The sequence below is a fragment of the Mercurialis annua genome, linkage group LG2 (assembly GCF_937616625.2).
Source record: "Mercurialis annua linkage group LG2, ddMerAnnu1.2, whole genome shotgun sequence".
NCBI classification, from domain to species: domain Eukaryota; kingdom Viridiplantae; phylum Streptophyta; class Magnoliopsida; order Malpighiales; family Euphorbiaceae; genus Mercurialis; species Mercurialis annua.
In genome coordinates, this window is record NC_065571.1 from 1,767,329 (window position 1) to 1,790,719 (window position 23,391).

Consider the following 23,391-nt stretch of genomic DNA (forward strand, 5'->3'; position numbering starts at 1 on the left):
TTTTTGTTTGTACCTTTGAATTTTCTAAGGATGTGTGATATGAAGATGGAGTGAGTGGGTAGTCATTATGAAATTGTGTTTTTAAGTTGTTTGAGACTTTTAGCCATCAAATAGAAAACAAAATTAGTGATATGAATTGATATAAACTTTTGACAAAACGGAAAAAATGGATTCATTCGTGACATTTATGAAGTCATGTATTGTTTGCTACGTTATGGGGCCAGCTAGCTCTTTTTCTTCCAATAGAAGAGGAGAGGATCTTGTGAATGATGCAATAAAGCTGGAAGTATCTTTTTTTCTCTTTCAAAAATAATAATATCATTGAGAAATTATTTACTTAAGTAACCATTTATTCCTTAAACTTGTAAGCAAGACGCAGTTAATAAATAAATTAATTTTATTAGTAAATTAGTACACGAACTTGGTGATTATGGCAATTAGCTCATTTTGGCAAATTAACTTACAAGTTAAGGGGATAAATTGTCAATTTAAGAGACAATTAACTTAGAAATTTAAGGGACAATTTGTCAAAATGGGACAAATTACCCATAATCACCAAGTTCGTATATTGATTTGTTCACAAAATTAATTTATGTGTTAATTACACATTGCTTATAAGTTGAGGGGGCATACTTAAGTCAGAAATTATTAGATAGAGTCTATCTACCACGTCATTCGTGTACTAGCATAATTTTATTTATTACTACCCCCTCCGTCCTGTTTAAAAAGTTCCACATTCCATTACGGAATGTCCCATTTAAAAAGTCCCATTTCTATTTCTGAAATATTTTTTCATTGAACTTCTCTTTTAACCCTTCTTTTAGTCATTTTATGGAAAATTCCACTATCATTAATAAAGGTAAAACATGAAAAAATATAAAAAACACAGATAGTTAATTTTTCTTAATTTGTGTGTAAAGTCAAATGAGACTTTTAAAGTGGGACGGAGGGAGTATTTTTTTACCCATTTGAATAGTAATATTATGATAGTGCTAATATTTTAATGTCGTGTAATAAAGTAATAGTTCACGGATGACGTGATGGACCGAATCTACCTAAAAAATTCTCTGATATCACTATAATGAGCAATTTCCATATAGTATTTTAACAATGAAAAATCTACAGATAGAAAAGTAATCGAATAATTTTTTTTAATATAGTAATCGAACAATTTAATTAGTTGATTTTTTAAATAAAATTTTTAGTATCGTAAACTATTATTTTATAACAAATATTTCTATAGTATATTATAATCAATAACAGATAGAGTTGTCTTCAATTTTTTATTTTTACAGTTCAATTTACTTGAAATTCGAAATTTCAGTTTGATTAATTTTTATAAAAAAATTACTACTTGATTATGGAAGAACTATATACACTCCTGTTGATACCCTTTACTTCTTCTTCTTATCATGTTGCTACCTGATGGAGTCTGCCTTCTGAGCCGGTGAGTAAGACCTGCAAAACAGGGTAAAAGCTAACCGGACGGTGGTTGTCCGATTAACTCTCCGATGCTAAAGTCAGTTTAGAGCTTTGAGCAGCGTTTTGTGTATATGAATGTAATTGTGATTTTAGGCATACCTCGTGCTCCTTTTATAGTAGTCGAATATACCTTGTAGAGTCATAATAGGTAAGTGAATCCTGCTTTGTAGGAATTCGGCAATATAGTAGGGATTCTCCTGATTTGTCGAGATCTACCTTAATCTGATAAGAGTCCTATTTAGGAACGTCTTCCTAAATAGTCTTATCTTTCTAAGGTAGAGCTTATCCTTCCATATTCGATGTTTGTGTCCGAATAGGAGAATACTTCCATTTTTGGTAGTCTACCCGAATCCCAGACTTAACGCGCTTTGGGTGGATCGTATGAGATTCGGTTTTTGTTGGTATGTCACCGAATCTCAGGGGATTCGGTATCTCCTTCATATCTCCAGACCTTTGTGAGGAGTCCGGTATCACCCGAGAGCGGATCTCCTGTGACTCGGCTCCATTCTATTTACTGTAGGATTCGGTATCCATCACTACCTAACAATTGATTTTTTTTTTTTTAATAATTAGGGAGGGGAAGCGTTTGTGGGAGGATTTGAATCCACGACTTTAGCATTTGCTGCCCATCGCTTATACCATTTGAGCTAGAGCTCGTTGGTACCTAACAATTGATAAACACTATATTCATGTGAAAATAATAAGCAATAAAATACTCCATTCATTAATTTAAAATACTCCATATATCATTTTGTGACATAATATTAACCAACTTAGTAGAACTAAAGCATGCCTATAAAAGTTAACTTTTACATGTTCACATGTTAACTTTTATTATGTTCACACGTTGTCTTTAGTATGATTTTTTTTTATTTATCACTAATTATTTTAAAATATGTTCTAAAAGTGAAAGATTACATAAGCTTTCTGGAAGGGGGCCGTTGACGAGTCAATGAAAAGGGGTTAAATTAAAATAATAAAGCAATGTATTAATTTCAATCAATTTTAGAGGATTACTATGAAAGTGGGATCGTTGACTATTAAAAATCATCGTGACTTTGATTATGTGGTGGAACAAAGTACCTTTCACTGTGTACGGCAGACAGCCATTAATATTTCATTTATTCTGCTTACAAATGCCCGTCTTATTCTCAAAATATAGTTGAACTAGTAAAACGTTTTTCTATTTAAATAGATTTATGAGTTTAAATTATATTCATATATAAATTTAAATTTGATAACATTTCCGACAAGGTATTCATATAATTTGAATAAAAATCAATTTAAATATAAAAAAATTAAAAATATTATATCACAATTGAAATCCGTTTAAAATGAAAACAAATACCCATCTTGGTGCGGGACTAGTCCAAAGTCTGGATATGAGTTGCCAAATCTGCAAAATCAAATCGAAGGCCTCTTTCTGTATCTTTCTTTTCTTTTCCATTGAATTTGTATTTTATACTCTCTCGTTTTCAAATTAATCATCATTTTAAAATAAATAATACATGTTTATTTATTTAATTAAATATAATTTTCTAATAACAACTAATTTATGAATATCTTGGATCTAATACTTATTTAATTAAAAAAATATAAACGATTATCTTATAAAAATATCTTAAATGTATACAAGTTATTAAGTATACACTGGGTTAAACGTATGGCGGTATGGGAGCTTTATTATTCACTGGTTAATAGTTTGAGGGTGTATCTGCACCTTTTTCCTTTTCTTTTTAATTACGATAACGAAAACACTATCGAACTTGAGGGGCTGTCCTTTGCCTTGCAATGGCGATACTTACAAGCTCTGCAACTACACTTTTTAACAGAAACCCTAACTTTTTTCGTAACTCCACTACATCACCCGTAAACTTCCATTATTCACAATTTCACCCCTTAAATTTGAGACCGCCGACTTTCGAAGCTCGATTATCACATCAATTCAATCACACGCGTAGAATTTACACTCATTTTAATAAAGCAACAGCAGAATCTAAATATGACCTAATTTATCGTAATCCGGCGCCGTTTTTGACGAAATGCTTGAATTCCGTGCGGAATTTGAGGAAAAAAATTGAACGATTGGTTGTTACAGTGCTGGTTGTTACCTCTGTTTCTATTGCGACGAGTACTAGCAATGCTCCTGCTTGTGAGTTTGATTTGATTTGATTTGATTTTAAGTAATTTTGTAAGGTTAATTTATGGATTGTTCTGGTGCTGATTGTTTTTTGTGTTTTTTTAGGGGCGTTAAGTGAGGAAAATCTGTTGTTCTTGGAGGCGTGGAGGACGATTGATCGGGCGTATGTTGATAAGAATTTCAATGGACAGAGTTGGTTTAAGTACAGAGAAAATGCTCTGCGAAATGAACCTATGAATAATAGAGAAGAGACATGTATGTTAATTGTTATTCCTGTTTTTCTATTTGATTTCGGAATTCTTACTTGAATATTCTAATTACTGCTTTGATGATAGTATTTCATTTGATATAAACATGGTCAATTCTACAAAATTTTAATGTACAAGTACTTGATGAATTTATAAGTAAATCAAACAGAATTATATTCATTTACAAATGGATTTTATAAGAATCTCGTGGAATTCATTTGAACCAAACGAACAATAGTTATCACTAGGAAAGGAATGGCATCAACACCTGACCTCCACGGCTCTGTTATATTACATAAGTTATGATTTTATCATTTAAAATGTCATTTACTTATTTTATAATCTATGATATGGTTATTCAGATGAGGGAGAAAGTATCATTTTTTTCCTTTTTACGGCGGAGTTAATTTGGTTTTACTTTCAAGAAAAATGACATTGTTGTATATTCATAATTTGGTAATGGTCATGTAATTTGGCTATAGGTAATATTGTTTTTGAAGAATCATATTTGACTGGTGTAAATTCAAAGCAATTTCAGTTAGTGACAAGTCAACCTTATATCACTGATAGTAGTCAATTGGCCTATTTTGGAAACAGACATGGCTATAAGGAAGATGCTTGCCACATTGGGCGACCCTTTCACTCGTTTTCTAGAGCCGGAGAAATTTAAGAGTTTGAGGGTACAATGCATTTCTTTTAATTACTGAAATTGCATATCAACTATACCATTCTTTACTGTGGAAGAACAAATTTGACATTTCTTATTTGAAATCTGTTGCATGCTTCTCTGAAGGCAGTCTGGAACACAAGGTGCTGTAACAGGTGTAGGGCTATCGATAGGCTATCCTACAGGTTCTGATGGATCACCATCTGGACTTGTTGTCATTTCTGCATCTCCTGGGGGTCCTGCAAGTAGGGCTGGAATCTTATCTGGGGACATGATTTTGGCAATAGATGATGCAAGTACGGAAAGCATGGGAATATATGATGCAGCAGATCGTCTGCAGTATGTAGCTTTACTAATAAATCTTTGTTCCAGTGCATTATTGTATAGTATAACACTAGAGTTCTAGCCAGATTATTCTCAATATAAGCAAAGATACACCTCTACCCAGAAAGTATATAATAAATAAAGAATAATAATAAAAGAGTCAAGAAGACCTCTTGCATCACTCTTCAACTTTTTAGTGTGCTAAACTACTATTGATCATTGCAGGGGACCCAAAGGCAGTTCAGTGGAATTAACCATTCGCAGTGGACCTGAAACAAAGCATCTTGCTTTGACGTAATTTCGCTGCTATCAAATCTTTTGATTAATTGAGAACTATTTTCGCTCCTGAAATTTGCTTCTACTCTAAAAAAAAGTGTTTCATTATGTCATTCCGATGTAAATTCAGCTACTTTAATTAGAATGTTTAGTGGAATTAAAACTATCTAAAAGTTTCTATCCAGGAGAGAAAAGGTGTCTCTGAATCCAGTGAAGTCAAGGTTCTGTGAAGTTTCTGGCTCAGGGAAGGAATCTGCCAAAATAGGCTATATTAAACTTACAACATTCAACCAAAATGCTTCAGGTGAGTTTCCAGAGTTGTGTTTATCAGCTAGATTCCTTAAAGAAACTGTACTGACATGTTCCTAATGACTCTTGGAAAAATTTATATGGTAATTAAGAATGGATTTTGTATCATACTCCTATAGAGAAATTTATTCTGTTTGAAATATGTATATATATGATGACTCTATGTTTTCAATATGTTAAACTGGTTAAGTTACTATGCAATTGCATTTTTCATTTGTTTGTGCCTTGAAATTCTTACAATAGTTAGTGTGAGCTGTATGTATCTGTTAGATTGTAGAGCTCATGTGTTCCTTTCATGATGAAACAAAATTTAGCTCCATTAAAGTCTTATTTTATCCATTGCATTTCTCTCTGCCCTGTTTTTGTTTTTGTATAAGATGTTCAGTGTAAAAAATATACAGTTAACATGCTTATTGATAATTTCTTCTTTTCCAGCTGCTGTCAAGGAAGCTATTGGCACTTTGAGGAGTAATAACGTTGATGCCTTTGTGTTAGACCTTCGAGACAATAGGTGATTGGCATTCAACATGCTACATTTTCAGTTGGTCATTTGGCAGCTTTTCTAAACTAAAATTTTATGCAGTGGTGGCTCATTTCCCGAAGGAATTGAGATTGCCAAGATCTGGTAAGTTAAATCAATGGCTAGACGTAAACATGATACTTTTTACTTTTTAATATTTGTTTGCTTTGAACTAGTCGCTGAGTTAATTATCCAGCAGTTTGATTTGAATTTGGTGCCAATAACATTTATGTTGAAGGCAATGAATATTAATCTAACTTTTTGTTTAATTATATTTTTTTGTTTTCTCAAAGTTTGTCAGAATAATGCAATATTGTGCCATTATCGACACCAAATGTACAATCAAATCAACTGCTATTTTCTTTCTTGTTCAAGTCATACACTAGTACTTATTTGTATTACTTGATGCCATTCAGGTTAGACAAAGGTGTCATTGTGTATATTTGTGATAGTCGTGGTGTTCGAGACATATATGATGCAGACGGAAATGTTGCAATTGCAGCTTCAGAGCCCCTAGCTGTACTGGTATGCTTTTCCTCTATATTTTAAGTATACCTAAAATCTTCTAGTTTTTTTTTATTCCTTAAAATTTAGATTCAGTTTGGTTTTTGAAAAAGTTTTAAAAAGAAAAATCCGGTTAGGTTTGGAAAATTTTAATTCCTTAAAATTTAGATTCAGTTTGATTTTCTAGAAAAAGTAAATCTTTTGATTCGGTTTAATTTGGTTGAACTTGATGCACACTCCTATCAAGGATGTGCTGTTACTTTACCTGTAAAGGGCTTTCCGGTTTAAAAGTCATTTACATTTTAATCAGCAAATACTAGAATATAAATGCTCTCTTTTTAGGTGAACAAGGGAACTGCAAGTGCAAGTGAAATATTGGCTGGTGCATTGAAAGACAATAAACGTGCGGTGCTCTTTGGAGAACCCACATATGGCAAAGGGTACTTACTTGTGCCTCTATACTCCATAGCATTTAAGGATAATTTTATTAATTTTGCCAGTGTATTCATTCTATTTGCAGAAAGATTCAATCAGTTTTTCAGCTATCTGATGGCTCTGGCTTGGCTGTTACAGTTGCTCGTTATGAGACGCCGGCGCATACCGATATTGACAAGGTTTTCTATAATACTGTGCATCTCGCTAAGTTAGCATGTCTCTTCTTATTCGTACCAACTTTCTTATTGCTTCGTAGGTTGGTGTTATTCCGGATCATCCGCTGCCAAAATCGTTCCCAAAGGATGAGGAGAGTTTTTGCGGCTGTCTCCAAGACACGACATCGGCATGTTATGTCAACAAAGTGCAGCTATTTGCAAGATGACCCATAATTGAAGTGGTCGATAGCCTGCCGCAATAACAACCGAGTCTGGTGGGTTTGCTTGCTTTGTTTAACCTGTGGTATACCTAAATTCAGCCGAAAAAGGATCAATCATGTATATTTTTTTAAAAAATAGGCTATAAATATAAATATGAAATTGGACTTTAAAATCTTTGATCACATTTCTAAGAAGCTTATTAGTTGGTTCGGATTACAGTTGCTTGAAATGGCTGCAGCAAGTGAAACCAGAGTATTATTTTGTGAAGACCAAGCTTGACGCTTTAATCAAGGGAGTGGCCTACACTGTTCTTTAAGTTGCATGTACATTAGCTAAGGTCTTTATTTGTAGATATATGTTCATTTTTTTAAAACTAATATGTCCATTTTTCTTTTCTTTTTTTTAAACTTATATGTTCATTTTAATTTATTCTTAAATGTAAAATATTGCAAATTGAATTGGAACCGGTGTTTTAAGAACCGGATCTGATGGGCAGGTTTGACCACAAATTAGAGGCCAATCTGGTTTTGTTCCTATTGAAAATGAAAAATCTGGTTCAACCGCTCTGAATCAGAAAACAATCGTGTGAATCGGTTAACCATTGTACTAGTTAAATCGTAAAAAAAAAACTATTTTCATATATTATATAAACGTTAGAATTCAAAGTATAAACATTTAAATTAGTAAAAAAAATCTTATGACATAATAGATATTCCAACAGCTAAACTTAATTCAGTTTAAAAATAAAATAAATAAAATTTATTCCTTCCATTTTTATTTAGTTGTCGCTTTAAAGGTCATTGTATTAGAATTAAAATTATTGCTCTTTATTTATGAAATGCTTTTTATTTTATAAAAATTGCTTTTTAAAATAAAAAGAACCATGAGGCGCAAAAGAATTGAAAAAGGAAATGGTGAAGTTATAAGTCCACAGAGAGAATCTTTAACCCGATTGAAGTGCATTTCGAAGCAATGGAATTCTCTTATTAGCAGCCATAGTTTCACAGAACTACTAGAATCGTCACAATGGCAGAATTTCACCAGGAACTACTAGAGTCGTCATAATGTCACAATTTCTTTGATTTTTCAAGAGAAGTTCGTTGTCAACGCTGTGAAAACTGCACGAGGACTTGAAGCAATGCAGAAACAGCTGCCACGGAAACTTTGCAGAAGCTGGCTGATAAAAATGGCAGATTATGAAACAATCAAAAAAGTAGAAGAACAACAATGCGAAGATGTATGTATCACACAGCTTTCCGACTGATTTTACACCATCAACCTGGGATCCGTTGGAGATCACGTGGGATCTATTGGAGATCATGTGTTGCTGTGATGGTGTCGTATGTGTTTCTCTGACTGCGTCTGATTCTATGGAATCCCTCTACCAGAGAACCTACAACATTACCTTCCCCATAACCTGACCATATATTTCCTTTTCATGCATGGAAGGCTATAGGGTTTGGATATGATTCATCTGTCTTTGATTATAAGGTTGTAAGAATCCCTTCCGTTGATAAAAAAGAATCCCTTCCCTTCTGCCAGGGTGAAGCAAACAATTACCAGGCAATAGGCACTCATATGCAGTGACACTAAAATCAAAGACATGGAAAAAGATTTATCATATACACTGTGTTAATTATGTTTGATTTGGCAGCAGAAATTTTTGGGGAAATGCAAGATACTTCCTAAAGTAGATATAGAGGAAGTGAAGTCAAGTTTGGGACATTTACAAGGTTGCCTCTCATTAGCCAGCTCGAACAATCGTTTCAATAGAAACTTGGATCAAGTTTCCCACATTTCCCTTGAACATATTCAAGAGACCTTGTCATATCGCAAACTTAAGGCCGCTATTTTTCAACCAGACAAATTCGCAAGTTATGCTAGCTTCAGCTACTGACGAAATAGACCGTCCAGGCTGCATTACGACATCAGCAGAGACGAGGGCTCTGATATATGACTCCAAAGAGGGCACTTGCAAGAATTTTCAAAATCTAATTGTTCGAATGTTTTTCTATATAGTGAGAGTGTAGTTTCACTGTCAGCCTAAAAAGTCTATTTATTATAAATTGATTAAAGCATTACTTTTCAGTTTATAACGGGAAAAAAACAGTACTTCGAATTATTTCTTTAGTGAATTCATTAATATTCAATAAATTTAACTCCAAGTGATGGAGATACACCATCAAATGAGCATTTAGGCCTCAGAACTATCTGGTTGTAGTAAACTTCTAATTAATTCCTCAGGATTAAATTTGTAATCATATATAAAGGGTTTGTATAAAACAAAGGGTGAGAGACCCTGAGAACTAACAAAGGTTCAATGACATATGAAGATAAAATAAGGTGCAGAACAAGTTTTGAAACTGACCTCTGCATTGCCATGAAACACTTCAAAAATAACATGAAATTTTTCTCAATATTCTCCCAATTCTGTGAAATGGAAAATGCTCAAAACGAACAGAGTCGACGAACAACCCTTCTCGATCATGAACTCATGCTTCAACCCAAAAGCTCACAATACTGCAGATTCTAATCTAGCATACCAGATTTTTACTAAAGCATCTTTGTCCAAGAACCTAAAAATGGAAAAAACGAAATCAACAATCTCAACAGCAAAGGCACATCATTTTTACTTCCTCTCTTACCCAATTTCCCATTCATCGATGTTCTTCTCCGAGGCTGACCGTCCCTCCGAGGTGGGCGTTGCGTAGCTTCCATCCGATCAAGCTCATCCCATCCACCAAAACAGGGCTCCTCTTTACTTCCCTTATTAACCGAACCATCATCATTACCTACCCAAGACTGAAAACCCTTAACATTATCTCCCTTCACACTCTCCTCCTGCATTTCTTGCTCTTGTTCTTCATTTTCAACATCACTTGGAGAAGTCACAAATGGTTTCCTTTTCCTCCTCTTTCCGGCCGTGCGTTTCGGCTTTTTACTCCGAGCCGTTCCCCAAAGCTTCTTAAACACAAAAGTAGTGATTAACTGCCCAAAAGGGAAAGCTAATGTCATAAGCAAAGCTTTAGGACCAGTGGCTATCAACCAAGATATAATTATGAGTGGAAGCCCCCAACCGTAGGATTTGAATACCTGCACTGACCAATGAGCTAAACAATTTGATTCTCTATCAAACAGAAGTAATTATTGTAATATCACAATTAAAATCTACACACATATATTACAAACGTGTTATAAGATGATTAGCTCAGTCTACGGATAACGTGGTGGACTAAGTTTACCTAAGAATTTCTCTTATTTCTAATAGAACATCCGAATAACTAATAATCTGAATTTTCATTAATTGCATGAATAAAACAACAATTTTAATTCAATTAAAAACAAAGTAAAAACATAAGAATATGAATTATAATTTATAAGTAATTAAATTACCTCAATAATCCAAAGATCGTCAATAAATTCCTCCAAAATATCAGGTGGTTCTTCTTCTTGTTCCTCCATAAACGGCGTTTCATCGGACCACCACCTCCGCTTTTTGCGTTTTCTTTCAGAACTTTCTTCTTCTTCTTCTCCGTCTAAACCACCGCTTTGTCTATAGCTTTTATTCTTACTAAATTTGAATCTCTGCGACCAAACCGTCGAGTCGTTTTGGCGACTGATACAACTATATGATAATTTTTGAAAAAAATAATAATGTGCTGAACTTTTTAATGGCAAAAAGTGTTTTCGACGGATATTTAAGGAGCCAGGTTTAGTCAACAACAGTACTCCGGCACCGACGAATTTTCCGGCAGAAGCACCGCCACTGGCCATTTGTAGCCACCAGTTCGTAAGATACGTAGCTTCTCCATAGTCCACTTTCTCATTATCTCTCTATTAACTCAAATATTTTTGGCCTTTTTGAAAGGGGCGCGTCTTTTTTTTAACGACGTCGTTTCTACAATTTTTCATAATATAAAAACGACGTCGATTATACTCATAATAATTTCGTATATAAACCCTAAGGTCGTGGATTTTAGCTTTGAAGAGCTACAGATTGAATAAACAGGTGAAATTCCGGCGAACATGAGGCCGATGCAGATGGAGTACTTTGCTGACATGGACGAGCAAGGATCGTCGGTGGCGATGGACGTTGATGACGTGGATCCGTTGGAGATCTTCGGTGAAGGCGTGGTGAACATCGATAACAAGCTGGTTGATGCTGATTTCTTCAACAATTTCGAGGATGATTTTGATGACAGCGACATCAATTAATTTAATCTGTTAGTTAATTTGATGATTATGTTTATTGCTGCTTTGATTGCTAATATATAAATTATCTAATGGGATTAATTTTACTGTTAATTTTTGCTGTGTATTACTTGTGATTCATCTACCTTTAGGGTTTGGTCCTTTTGTTTTCTACTATGATTGTTAATTAAAATTAATGAAATTTGGTTTAAAAGGAATATTACCTGAAAGCATTACTTGATTATTTCAAGTTCTGCCGGAGTATTATCTGAAAGCATTGCATGATTCACTCTGCAAATAAAATTGAATTGTAATTTAATCACTGAGCTTTAGACTGCTTACTCTGCTGCTTCTATATCCGGTTGCTGGTGATCAATTGTGAAAAGGAATATGGTGATTAATAGCCTGCACCAGTTTGGTATACTGGTCTAAGCTTCAGCCATGAGCATCATGGTTGCGGGTTCAAATAAGAATAATTTATTTGGGGGGAATGAGAGATCGAGACCCCAACTGGTCTTGACTGACCAACTGCCGATCCCTACGCAGGATTTTCGATTTTTATGAAAAGGAATCTGCGGTGACTTAAAAAGATGTTTCCGTCCGTTGCTTTGAGAATAGATAGCTAAAAAAAGTTCATCCTATTAGTATTCGATCATTACTCCGCTAATAGCAGACCAAATCTATGAGAAATCCGAGTGAAGGTGCCCGTCTATGAGCCCTGATGATTTATTTATCTTGGACCACAAAGACTCATCGTGATATAACCCTTTTATTCTTTTGTTCTCTCGAATTGCCACTCTATCTGTGCCCATGCTTCTTTTGTTCTCTTGAATTGCCACCCCGTTTGTGCCATGCTGATAAATGGAGCGATGGCCATGATGGCCATTATAGTCCGAATTGCTAGATATATGGACTTGCGAAGCACTCCATATCTCTAAATTTGACAATGATTCTAGGCTTCAGCTCGAGAAAGTGGGTTCTCGTTACTAAAAAATAATAGTCAATTTCTAAATTCTGAATTTATAGTGTAAATAAAATTGAATTGCTATTCTAAGTTGGCAATTAATTTGATAATCAGACTTCTATTTATGTTGCCCGACTGCTTTTAAGTCGATTGTTGGTGATAAAATTGTAAAAAGAAATTATATTGTAAACTTTGAAATTCTAAATTAACAATTTGTTGTGCAAATAAAACCGAATTTCAGTAAGTAATAAATATGGTTCCAATTTCCATATCAAAAAAAAAATATCATAACCCAACAATCTATTTAGGATCTGGAATCTCTTTTCTTTCTTCTATTTTTTTCCTTTTTTTTGCCAGTGTTGCTATACGAACAAGTGTTCAAATACAACTGGACATGATTACAACCTAATTATAAATAACGCCACTCTCATGATAATGCTTCTATAAATATACAACCCTAACTGTGGCTTGGATCGGAAGATACTGTATTTGATTTGTTGGAGAAAGCACAGTCCTAATTTCTTCAACAGCTCAAGTAAATAATAATTGTACGCACGATGACACATTCTCACCTGGAAGTATGACAAAAATGAGTAAAAATTCATACCAAAATCACAGTAATATTTTTTTTATGAGAGACAGAGAGGGGATGTTTCCGTAAATATCCGGTGGCTTTCCCTCTCGGAGAAGTTTATGACAACCATAGATGCATGAATAATCAACTCTTTAATTTGTCATAACCGTTAAAACTTAAGAAATTTCAAATAGAACCATACCATTTGAGAGCGGAAGCCTCACAAGATATCCAAGAATTACTAATCAGCACTCTAAAGCAAACGTTGGAACCTGCACGAGATAAAAGTTTGTATCAGCAATCAAAATACAAATAGAAGCAGATCTCAAAATCATCCAACAACAATCTTAAGTTCATTCACAACCAAATTCTTAATATATTGCTTAGTCAAATGAACACTACACTTTCATGTCCGTATTGAACCCTTCAAGGTAATATCAGAGCCCGACTAATATTGTACAATGTATCCAACGTTACCACACAGCAGGATAAACCCATGAGCCACACCTAGTTTGTTGTGTTAAAAGCTGTCAGCTATTTTTCAATTCCAATGACCAAATGTCATTCCAGTTCCTAAACTTGTGCGTCAAAGTCATATAACTCATAATTACTCATTTAATCAATTAAAGATCATATTCTCTATTTTAGGTCAATTAACTCCCAAACTGTACAAAATGAATGAGTTTGGGGACCGCGATAATCAAATCTAGAGAGTTAATTGACCAAAAAATAAAGAGTATTGTCCTTAGTTGACTAAAAGAAGAGAGCATTGTTTTTAATTGATTAAAAAGGTCAAGTCAAGTGAGTCAATTGATCAAAAAAAGTGAGTCAATTGACCCTCGTGCACAAGTTCAGGGACCGCAATTGCCCTTTGTTCATAATTAAATTGGAAGGCTCATAAACTAAATGTTATTTGTATCTGCTAGAATCCACACAAAAAATAAAGCCAGCTTATATGGGAAGTGAACGAGTAGCCATACATTTGTCATTGCTTCTTCCTCAAGCACACACTCGTCAAGTACAGAGGAGGACGTATACTTTGTGCTATAAGATCTATCATATTGGAGTATTCTAAGCTTCCCTTCCTGGATCATAACAACATTTTAACGTCAACATAGTAATAGCCGCGGGATTTTAAAAGCCCAAGTTCTGCATTAGGCACATACCTTAGTCCCGTACACGAGCCCACCTCCAACTGAGGGATGAAAGCATGCGACATTAACTTCATCCTCTACACTAGGAAGGACTGTTACAAGTTCCATATCGGAAACTCGGTAGACCTGACATAAAAGTAAAAGCAAGCTTTCTAATTCCAATTCTTTCATAGGCAAAGTAAAAGTACTATCAGACAAAGACAAAAAGGGAAAAAATATTTTTATTTAACAATAAAACAAAAAACAATTATAAAATCATATCCACCCAGTCAATGTGGCCGGTACAAATCATGATCGTCGAACATGACTAGATACATATCAATACACCACCAATAAATCAAAAAATTAATGGCTAAAAGAAAATGCTCATCCCAAATCAAACGGAGTCCTCGCCAAATATCAGCTTATCTCTCATTCAGCATTTGACCTCACTAGTCACTAGCCACTAGGTAAATATTTATTCATTTCTCATCACACAGCAATGGCATATCCCACAGAAATTCCATAGCTAAACCATATTTCAACACCTCCAACCTTTTATTGCCTTCACCGGAAACTCAAAGCATGTTAATCTTTCAAGTTTCGTTTTCTAAGCAGTTTCCTCAGAATTCAGCATCCTAGTTTATTATTTTTCAAAATTTTATTTTTGGGCATCATCATACCATTGCCACATGAATTTCTTCATAAGTATCTACATAACCAGAAATGCTTGCATTTAGATGCATTACATGTTCATGCAAATAACCAAGTGTTGGGGAGTTGAGTTTGTTATGGATATCATCGTCTCTCTTGCCTGGCGTTTACTATCTATTACTAAATTACAAACTAAAAGATCATCTATTTCATCTACAAAGTTTTCACTATACGGGATTCTTTCGCAAAGTAAGCTGAAGATTAAAGTTTCATTTAAATGATTTCTAGTTTCTGCATGCTAATAGTCTACCTATTATTTAATTCCCTGCAGCTTATTGCACGTAAAGATGTCTATAAAAAGCCATTAAAAGTGCTCCATTCACTAGAAAGAAGAATGCACAATGTGTACGACAAACATAACAAATAGAATTACAAAAATGAATCTATACCTCAAGAATAGTATAAATTGGAACTGTTGTCTCCCTGTCAATGACAGCACTTTTTAGTAGTGAACCATGGCGACGACCGTATGCAAGCAATACGTGCTCAGATGTGGGAGAGAACTACATATTAAAAAAAAGAGTTTTATTAAAACAATATAAAATACATAATTGGCTTGGGATTGGAGTTATGACTCTTCCAAACTAGCATTAACTCGCAACAATTTCATTTCACATCAAGTCCAACTTGCGTGTTTAAATTTAAAGGAATATATTATAAGCTTGGCTCTTTCTAATACTGAGAAAATATAATAACGTAAAAAAGGAAACTTATGGATGAGAGTTGCACTAGGCTTGAGGGACAGCAACACCATAAGGCTTAGTCCCAGAGGCGGATCCGCATGTAGATGATGGGGTCCTTGGACTCCACTAATCTCCATATGATCCCATTATTTTTTAACAAAAAAATAACTAAATAACCTTTAAAGCATATCATATTCCCAAAATAATAAAAAAATTGGTCTATTTCACTTATAGAGTTTAATCCATTAAGTAATTTAATGTGCTCTTTGTTGAACCAAATAGAAAGGGGAAGAAAAAGACAACTCTAGTCCTTACTATACTGAAATTGATTTAGCCTGCTTCACACTAATAATGTCATTATATAGTGTTAACCATGATGCAATTATACTATTTTTAAGATATGACTACTCATCGAAGATAATTTTAAAAACTTTCTAGTTTAATATCACATAGTTACAAATTTATACATATTTATAATTTAGGTGTTTATAATATAAAGAGTTCAATGTGCAAAATTTCCGGATCTGCCGCTGTTTGGTCCTTAAAAATTCCCATATAAATATAAATCATGGACCACTTCATAAGCTAGAAGAACCAACTTCATAACAATTATGATGTCCATGGTTTCCAGTTTCTGCCCATGATAAATGAAGTAGAAATGAGCGCATGCAAGACCATAAGTCTTGACAAGAAAAGACCACCAGAGATTTAAACCGAAGAGGAAATATTCCAAAAGATCCACATTAGTCCTTTTGTTTTTATTCCATTCCTCCACAGCCTATAATTTGATAAGCAAAGTTCACCCACTATTCATTACTGGTACGGGCGTATGAGCAAAATCATTAACAATGGTATGCAAAAAATCATTAATGCAGTGGTGTGAGCAAAATTCTTATCACAAGTAGTGTTGTATCAAATCTTCAGCACGATATACAGCAACTGGTTTAACCACAGTTATTTACAAAAGCATACCTTAAACTTTTCACTTTACAAGAAGTATCCATGTTATATAGCCATATTCAGACATGGGTATTACGATTAGCATTCCCAACTGGTAGGTATATATTTACGAACTACTTAGAAAAAAACAAGAGGCCAAAACCTGGGAAAACTTTTACCAAAGTCCAACTAGCAAACCATTAAAAAAACAGAAGACTACAACTGTGGATCCAAGTGCATCATTGAAGGAGAGCCAAGTCATGTGCAGAATATGATTTGTGAAGTTCAATCAATATTCACAGTAAATTATTCTACGTTTCAAAAAAACAGTATCTATTTTAAATATACAGGAGTTGCAATCAATACAATATGCCCCAAAACATCTTTAAGAAAAAGGAATACATACACACACGCATACAAAATGCAACAAATCATGTACGGGTGAAATATTTATTTTCCAAGATGCAGCTTACCTGAATTGAAGTTAAGCAGTGAGCAGCTCTTATTGCCCGGGATGATAGCACCAAACCAAATCTAAATTCACAACAGTAAGACATTCAATAAATAAGAATTCACAAATATAAATATATAATGTCAGATAGATGAGATGGTTGAGACTTACGTTGCCTCCTCAAGGGAATATATGCGGAACTCATAGATAACTTGATGAGTTGAAATTGGATGGCGTGTCGGAGATGTTGCGACCCCTGCATTATCATGGAACACCTGGCCATGTAAGCCAGGATCAGCTTCCAGATGAGGCAGCACGCATGCAACACAGGCAGCAAAAAATCTCCCACAAGGTGAAAAATGGGCACCCATTTCACTGCAAGCATATACGGACATGCATTATTTCATAAACATGGAATTATGCTACCACACATGGAATTATGCTACCACAACAGCTCAAGAGCAATATGACAATAACAAGAAATCAGAGCAATTTGAAATTGTCATTTAATGCAATGTTTTTAATCTTGGCATTTATTCTTAGCATATAATTAAACTTAGATAACGAAACGATGTAGAAGGTATAAGATAATAGCAAACTGAAAGTCTAAAAATTGCACATTCAGAAGATAACAAGAAATCAGAGCAATTTGAAATTTTCATTCAACGCGATGTTTTTAATCTTGGCATTTATTCTTAGCATATAATTAAACTTAGATAACGAAATGATGTAGAAGTTATAAGATAATAGCAAACTGAATGTCTAAAAATGCACATTCAGAGGGAAAAAAAAGGTCACACCTGCAAAGTACAGCATGTGGTACAGTTAAGCGACACTGCTCAGCATCAAGAACAGTGAAAGGATGTTTTTCATTAAATGGCCAAATTTTTAACTTGACAGTGCAAGGTAACTCTGCGGCAGCAGCAGCAGCTAGAGATGTAGCAAGTTCAGATTGGATTCTGCTAGCAGCAGGAACAACATCATTTTCACCATACGAAGAGCTATCAAAAGCAGTAGTTCCAACAGAGCCAGTCATAGGGATCGTCTGAGATCGTGAAGATTGATTATGTAGACTTGATCTTGCATTACCCCTAGATTGACCAATACTGGCAAGAATTACAGCAGACAACATATGATTTTCATCATCAAATGCCATTAAACTCTCATTAGCTGAAGTATTATGTGCATCCATTGTAGCGCGCCCTCCTTGGTTTTGACCAACTAACCATCCATGCAAGAAAGGAACTTCCCAGCGCAGTTGATCACCAATGGGCAAGATGTGATTGTTTCTTCCTGTACTCTGCACTTCTGCAGTCTCTATTGTATCCATTACAAAATGAGGAGTTCCATTGTCCATGCTGTCAACCGAAGAATCATTCCTTGTATCTTCAGGAACAGGAGATGAGCTATTTGGTTCAATTGGAGACAAAAGAAGTTCATACTGCCCTGATGGTGTTGAATATGTCAGAAGCCGCACAGAAGTGGGTTGATCAAGTCTTTGTTGTGAACTACTTGACCCAGAAGCTCTATCAATTTGCTGCACAGGTATTCTACCCCCTCTAGCAAATGATATCAAAAAGGGCAAGGACAAAGGTAGTTCATCTCCTAAACTGAGGTGACCACTAGAATGAGTATCTGCCAAATATAGAGTAGGCGGAGGATAACACAAGTGCCCTGGAGAAGTTGCAAGTGTCATTGGGGATTCTGATGAGTCAAGGTCATTTACCTGCAAAGGAAGTGAATTACTAAATATATGATATTGCAAAAGCAAGTCATACAGAAACATAGTTGTAAAAAATCCAATCCAAATTTGATTTAACAAAAACAATTCACCTCTGCTGTTAAAAGGAATGGAGCACCATGTGGATGAAAATGCACAGCACGAAGCGAACGACGTGTCCTCAGCACATGAGGTGGTGAGGATGTCTCGACTCTTTTGTTATATTGCCACATGTACAGCTAGCATAGAGCATTCCCATCAAAGGCCATCAGAAAACAAACGGATGACAAACATAATTAATTTTGTAAAGAAATATAACAGAAAACAACCTCACCTTATGACCAGAAGCTACAGCAAGAATCTCCCCACGAGCATGAAAAGCAATTGAAGCAATTGGACGGGCTGCATGGTTAAATAAATGAAATTGAGTCCATAAATTTTTAACAAACTTGTAAATGAAAATCCATGTAAAACATCAGGGGAAGTGGTTACAGAAGTCACGAGATCCTATACACTCCGCAGTTTTTGCATTCCATAAGCGAACTTCATGATCCAAGCTTCCACTTGCTAGTATCTCTGGACACAAGGGATGAAACCTAACCTGAAAAATTACAGTAACACATAAAAGGAAAGAAACACCTTACTTCAAAGAAAATGTTTACCCTATCTGCATGTGAGATTATAGCAGCAAATAGCAAAAGAGTAGGTAAATATGGAAACAATCGGATATCAATTCAGTCGTAGACAAGAGAGGTGTGTTTGACAACCTAGATGGACAAATATAAGCTTAATTGGTCTAGGAGAAAGGCCTAATCACAAGTCCTAAAAGCACCTCCAGACTCTGCATACAAAAAGTAATCTAAATTTTAAATATACATCATAAAAGGATTCTCTACCATATTACATCTACCAGTGCTAAATGAAACAAAAACTAAACTTCAGATAGTGGAGCCTTTGCATAGACATACAGTTTCGAGCATCCATATCCCAATTCCATTCATTTAATAGCTCTTTCCTTTGGTGTCATTCACATAAGAGATGTCGTTGAATCTACTAAGTTCTTCATAGGACAACTTATAAGAACCCAAATTTCAAACTATGTACTGTCCCTATCATGTAAAACTCCTTGCTTGATATATGATGTTTAGAATCAAGGTTCCACTGTAACACTTCAGAATTTTATGAATAAAAAAATGGGACAAGAATTCTCCTAATTGCAGGCCAAGAAAATGATGAAACACTCTGGACAAAAAGCAATCAAACAGCACAAAAGAGAAATAAAATTCAAGAACACACCACTTACGTGGTTAGTAATAACACGGGAAAACCTGAACCATAAAGGGCAAGTGAAATAAAACGCTACTCCAACCAACTACTGCAACTTAATGCAAACACAGCAACTTCGTAGTCAGTGTGCTTCCTTTCTCATCAAATCCCCTAAATTATGTTATCAAAACTCATAACAGGAACTGTTCAGCTCCATAACATTAACTACTACCATCTTGTCATCACCCATGTCCTTGTCCATGTAAAAATCCTCTTCTTGCGTACTAAAACTTGAAAGCCAACAGTTTCTCCATTCTCGCTGTCCATAACCATCACAAATACTTGAACCATCTCAGGCACCTTCATTAATGTCACTTCCAAAATGAATATCCATTAGTCATTTTAATTTTTAAACAATACCTCGCACATCCGTCTAAATTTATCCTCAGTAGCAGCTTCCATAACTCCTGAACATAATAAGTGCAATCATAGAACTGAGATCCCCTGTCTTTTGACAATTTTTAACTTTAGATTTATATCCTGTGCTTTCCACATTGCTTATTTCCTCTTTTTTAAGATGCAGTTTCACTACCTATCGCTCTCTATCTCTACATTATCCTTTAGTTTACAATCACATCCAGATCATTGTAAATGTAAAACGGGTGTTAGGAAAAATAACATAGTTCACAAAACATAACTACAGCAGTCAAAAACATATGCATAAAAAGTTCGATCAATGTCAGATAAGCAAGACTGAGAATAAGCTTAAAAAGACAAGTATCCATAATATAATACATCATGAGACACTGCCAGCGGGGACAGAGTGCAATTCAACCCTCTAAGAATCATAAACAATGACCTGAAATATGACTTGCTGGATAACCACATTTTCCAATTCATAACATATACATGCAGTAAAACCTAAGATTTCCAACAGTGAAAATAATCGTAATTGTGCACATAACACACCACTTACCACCCAAGGTGTCCTCCGATGACCACTCAAGACCTTTAAGCACTTTCCAGTTAGACAATCTATAATCTTAACAGTATGATCCCCACTGCACAAACATATGACAAAATAAAATTTCGGTAATCGAAACCAAATCAAATAAAAAACAAAACAAACAATAAAAAAACAGGCATTAACTGTGTAGAAGCAATGGTTTTCCCATCAGAGCTAAAGGCAGCAGCTATAGTCGATCTCGGAGGCGGTAGCAACGGACAATACTTAGCCGATAAATGCAGCAACGATTCCTCCTCAACCCTAATTTAAAAACAACAAGTCCAAAAAAAACTAAATCAAATCATTCCACAATTTCGCCACAATTTCAATTCCAATTAATAAAACTCCAATTAATAACTACAAAAGATTTACCAAGAAATCAGACCGCGCCTTGCATCGGATTCAAAATTGAAACGCTGATCGGTACATTCTCTCCATAACTTTTTAGATGTGTGCTTAGCACGTGGGCAAACTTCTCGTCGTGCGAGCAATCCGCACACATTCTTATAACTATTATCACTACCGCTGCACAAAATCAAAATTAATCTAATCGGAATTCAAAATTTTGAAATTGAAATTTTGAAGAATTGAAGAATTCAAATACCTGTGGCGGCGTGATTTTGGAGGATTGGATTTGGAGGTCGATGGATCGTTAGAATCGTCAGCACAAAACGAGCCTCTCATTGTGGGATTTGAATTCAAAGATTAACATAAGGAGGAAGTTTCCGCCATTATCCCGATGAAAATTTGAATTGCGAGAAAACGACAGCGTTCCGGAGAAAATTCCACCGGAAAAGCGATTTTAAATGGCGGGGAGACAAAATTTATTTGTTTACGTTTTATCTGTTTGTGTTTCTGACAAATTGTAAGTATATGTTAGATGATTCTTAGATTTTTCCGAAAAATATTAGTACTACTATTATCTAACAAATTTAATATTTTATCAAAAAAAAAAAACAAATTTAATAAGAATCTTTTATTAGATCGCCGTAATAAGGCACAGGGTACGGAAAAACTCAAATATTTATGAAGGAGTGATTTTTTATGAACAAAGGATCACTTTGGCCCCTCAACTTGGCACAAAGTATCAAAAATGTCCAAATTGAGAAAACCGGATCACTTTTACCCTGAACTTGTCAAAACCGGTACAAAAAGACCCCTATGCTGACGTGACACCTTAATTGGAGAGTGGGTTACTAATTAATTAAAAATTACCCTAATTAATCATATTTAGATACTAATTAATTATAATTTAAACCTAATTAATTCAGGGACCTTTTTAGACTTTTTTCAAAAAAAAAAATCAAATTTTTTTCTGTTTCCGGCGAGGAGGAATCTCCTCGCCGGAAAAACGAAGCTGCCGCTCCTGAGGAGCAGCAGCACCGTTCTGTTCTTCAGAGAACAGACGGCCGGTCTGTTCTCTGAAGAACAGACCCGCCGTCTAGAACAGACGGCCGGTCTGTTCTCTGAAGAACAGACGGCCGGTCTGTTCTCTGAAGAACAGATACCCAGATCTGTTCTTCTTCAAGAACAGATCCGGTCTGTTCTTGAAGAAGAACAGATACCCAGATCTGTTCTTCTTCAAGAACAGACCCACGGGTCTGTTCTTGAGGACCCACGGGTCTATAAAAAAATTTAAATTTTTTTAGTTTTTTTGTTAAAAATTTATTTGTTTGGGGATTAATTTGTTATATATAAAAAAATTTAGGGGTTAATTTGTTATATAAAATTTTAATTTAAAAGGATTAAATTGTTTTTATTTTAAATTATTAGGAGTTAATTTAAAATGTTAAGAAAAAATTAGGATCATTTTAACCTCTTTACCATTTAAAACCACCTAGGATTAAAGAAACCCGGAGAGTGTATCTCACTCTCTTAAGTGAGAGTGGGGAGAGGTCTTTTTGTACCAAATTTAACAAGTTCAGGGTAAAAGTGATCTCGTTTTGCTAATTTGGACGTTTTTGATACTTTGTGCCAAGTCGAGGGGCCAAAGTGATCCTTTGTTCGATTTTTTATTGAGTGAAGATTCAAAATCCCCTCTAAACTTAGCACGAAACATGAAATAAGTCCAATATTGTGAAAGTGGATCAAATCGCATCACAAGTATGCAAAAACGGATCAAATACCCCTTTCTCCACTCTCACCCTTGAATACACTCTCCAGTTTTAGGTGGGTTTGGATGGTTAAAAGTTTAAAATAATCCTTAATATTTATATTATTTATAAAATTGATAATTAATTAATTTTAAAAACGTATTAATTTTTTATTATTTCATAAGTTTAAAACCATATTAATTTTTAATTAAAAAACAGGGACTCATTTTTAACTTTAACCATTTTCTATCATTTAATCTAAACCCATTAATCTAAACCCATTAACCCAATCCATTCACCTACCGGAAAAAAAAATCGGCACTAAGAAAAAAAAATCGGCAGTCTGACTGCCGGAATCGATGAAGAACAAATTCC

At 34.7% G+C, this 23,391-nt stretch overlaps 4 protein-coding genes across 8 annotated transcripts; 2 read left to right on the forward strand and 2 right to left on the reverse strand.

The window, feature by feature from the left end:
- The first annotated feature begins 3,229 nt into the window (after positions 1-3,229).
- LOC126669904 (carboxyl-terminal-processing peptidase 2, chloroplastic) lies at positions 3,230-7,746 on the forward strand. Of its 2 annotated transcripts, none has more exons than XM_050363546.2 (13): positions 3,230-3,619; positions 3,728-3,877; positions 4,468-4,550; positions 4,668-4,876; positions 5,087-5,155; positions 5,323-5,441; positions 5,882-5,957; positions 6,030-6,071; positions 6,383-6,491; positions 6,813-6,910; positions 6,991-7,084; positions 7,162-7,335; positions 7,502-7,746. In XM_050363546.2, exons 1-12 carry the CDS (start codon positions 3,274-3,276, stop codon positions 7,285-7,287), a joined length of 1,521 nt encoding a protein of 506 aa, XP_050219503.1. In that variant the 5' UTR covers positions 3,230-3,273; the 3' UTR covers positions 7,288-7,335; positions 7,502-7,746. The 2 variants fall into 2 exon arrangements, with proteins under 2 accessions (XP_050219503.1, XP_050219502.1); XM_050363545.2 differs by having other exon boundaries at positions 3,231-3,634.
- A 488-nt stretch (positions 7,747-8,234) lies between these two features.
- Positions 8,235-11,125, reverse strand: LOC126667404 (uncharacterized). Of its 4 annotated transcripts, none has more exons than XR_007638178.2 (3): positions 10,676-11,124; positions 9,651-10,375; positions 8,235-8,817 (listed from the first exon to the last, which is right to left on the reverse strand). XR_007638178.2 is itself a non-coding variant. In XM_050360372.2 (2 exons), exons 1-2 carry the CDS (start codon positions 11,054-11,056, stop codon positions 9,836-9,838), a joined length of 816 nt encoding a protein of 271 aa, XP_050216329.1. In that variant the 5' UTR covers positions 11,057-11,125; the 3' UTR covers positions 9,498-9,835. The 4 variants fall into 4 exon arrangements, 2 of the variants coding, with proteins under 2 accessions (XP_050216329.1, XP_050216327.1); XR_007638179.2 differs by having other exon boundaries at positions 8,235-8,871; XM_050360372.2 differs by lacking the exon at positions 8,235-8,817 and having other exon boundaries at positions 9,498-10,270; positions 10,676-11,125.
- Positions 11,126-11,242: 117 nt separating this feature from the next.
- On the forward strand, positions 11,243-11,587 carry LOC126667405 (small acidic protein 1). Its single transcript, XM_050360373.2, has one exon. It carries the CDS (start codon positions 11,309-11,311, stop codon positions 11,495-11,497), a length of 189 nt encoding a protein of 62 aa, XP_050216330.1. The 5' UTR covers positions 11,243-11,308; the 3' UTR covers positions 11,498-11,587.
- A 1,075-nt stretch (positions 11,588-12,662) lies between these two features.
- Positions 12,663-21,838, reverse strand: LOC126667403 (uncharacterized). Its single transcript, XM_050360369.2, has 15 exons — positions 21,528-21,838; positions 21,296-21,448; positions 21,068-21,184; positions 20,894-20,978; positions 19,144-19,252; positions 18,986-19,053; positions 18,765-18,890; positions 17,732-18,657; positions 17,103-17,306; positions 16,954-17,014; positions 15,248-15,361; positions 14,178-14,291; positions 13,992-14,096; positions 13,214-13,283; positions 12,663-13,009 (listed from the first exon to the last, which is right to left on the reverse strand). The coding sequence occupies exons 1-14, from the start codon at positions 21,605-21,607 to the stop codon at positions 13,257-13,259; spliced, it is 2,289 nt and encodes a 762-aa protein (XP_050216326.1). The 5' UTR covers positions 21,608-21,838; the 3' UTR covers positions 12,663-13,009; positions 13,214-13,256.
- Between the last annotated feature and the right edge of the window lie 1,553 nt (positions 21,839-23,391).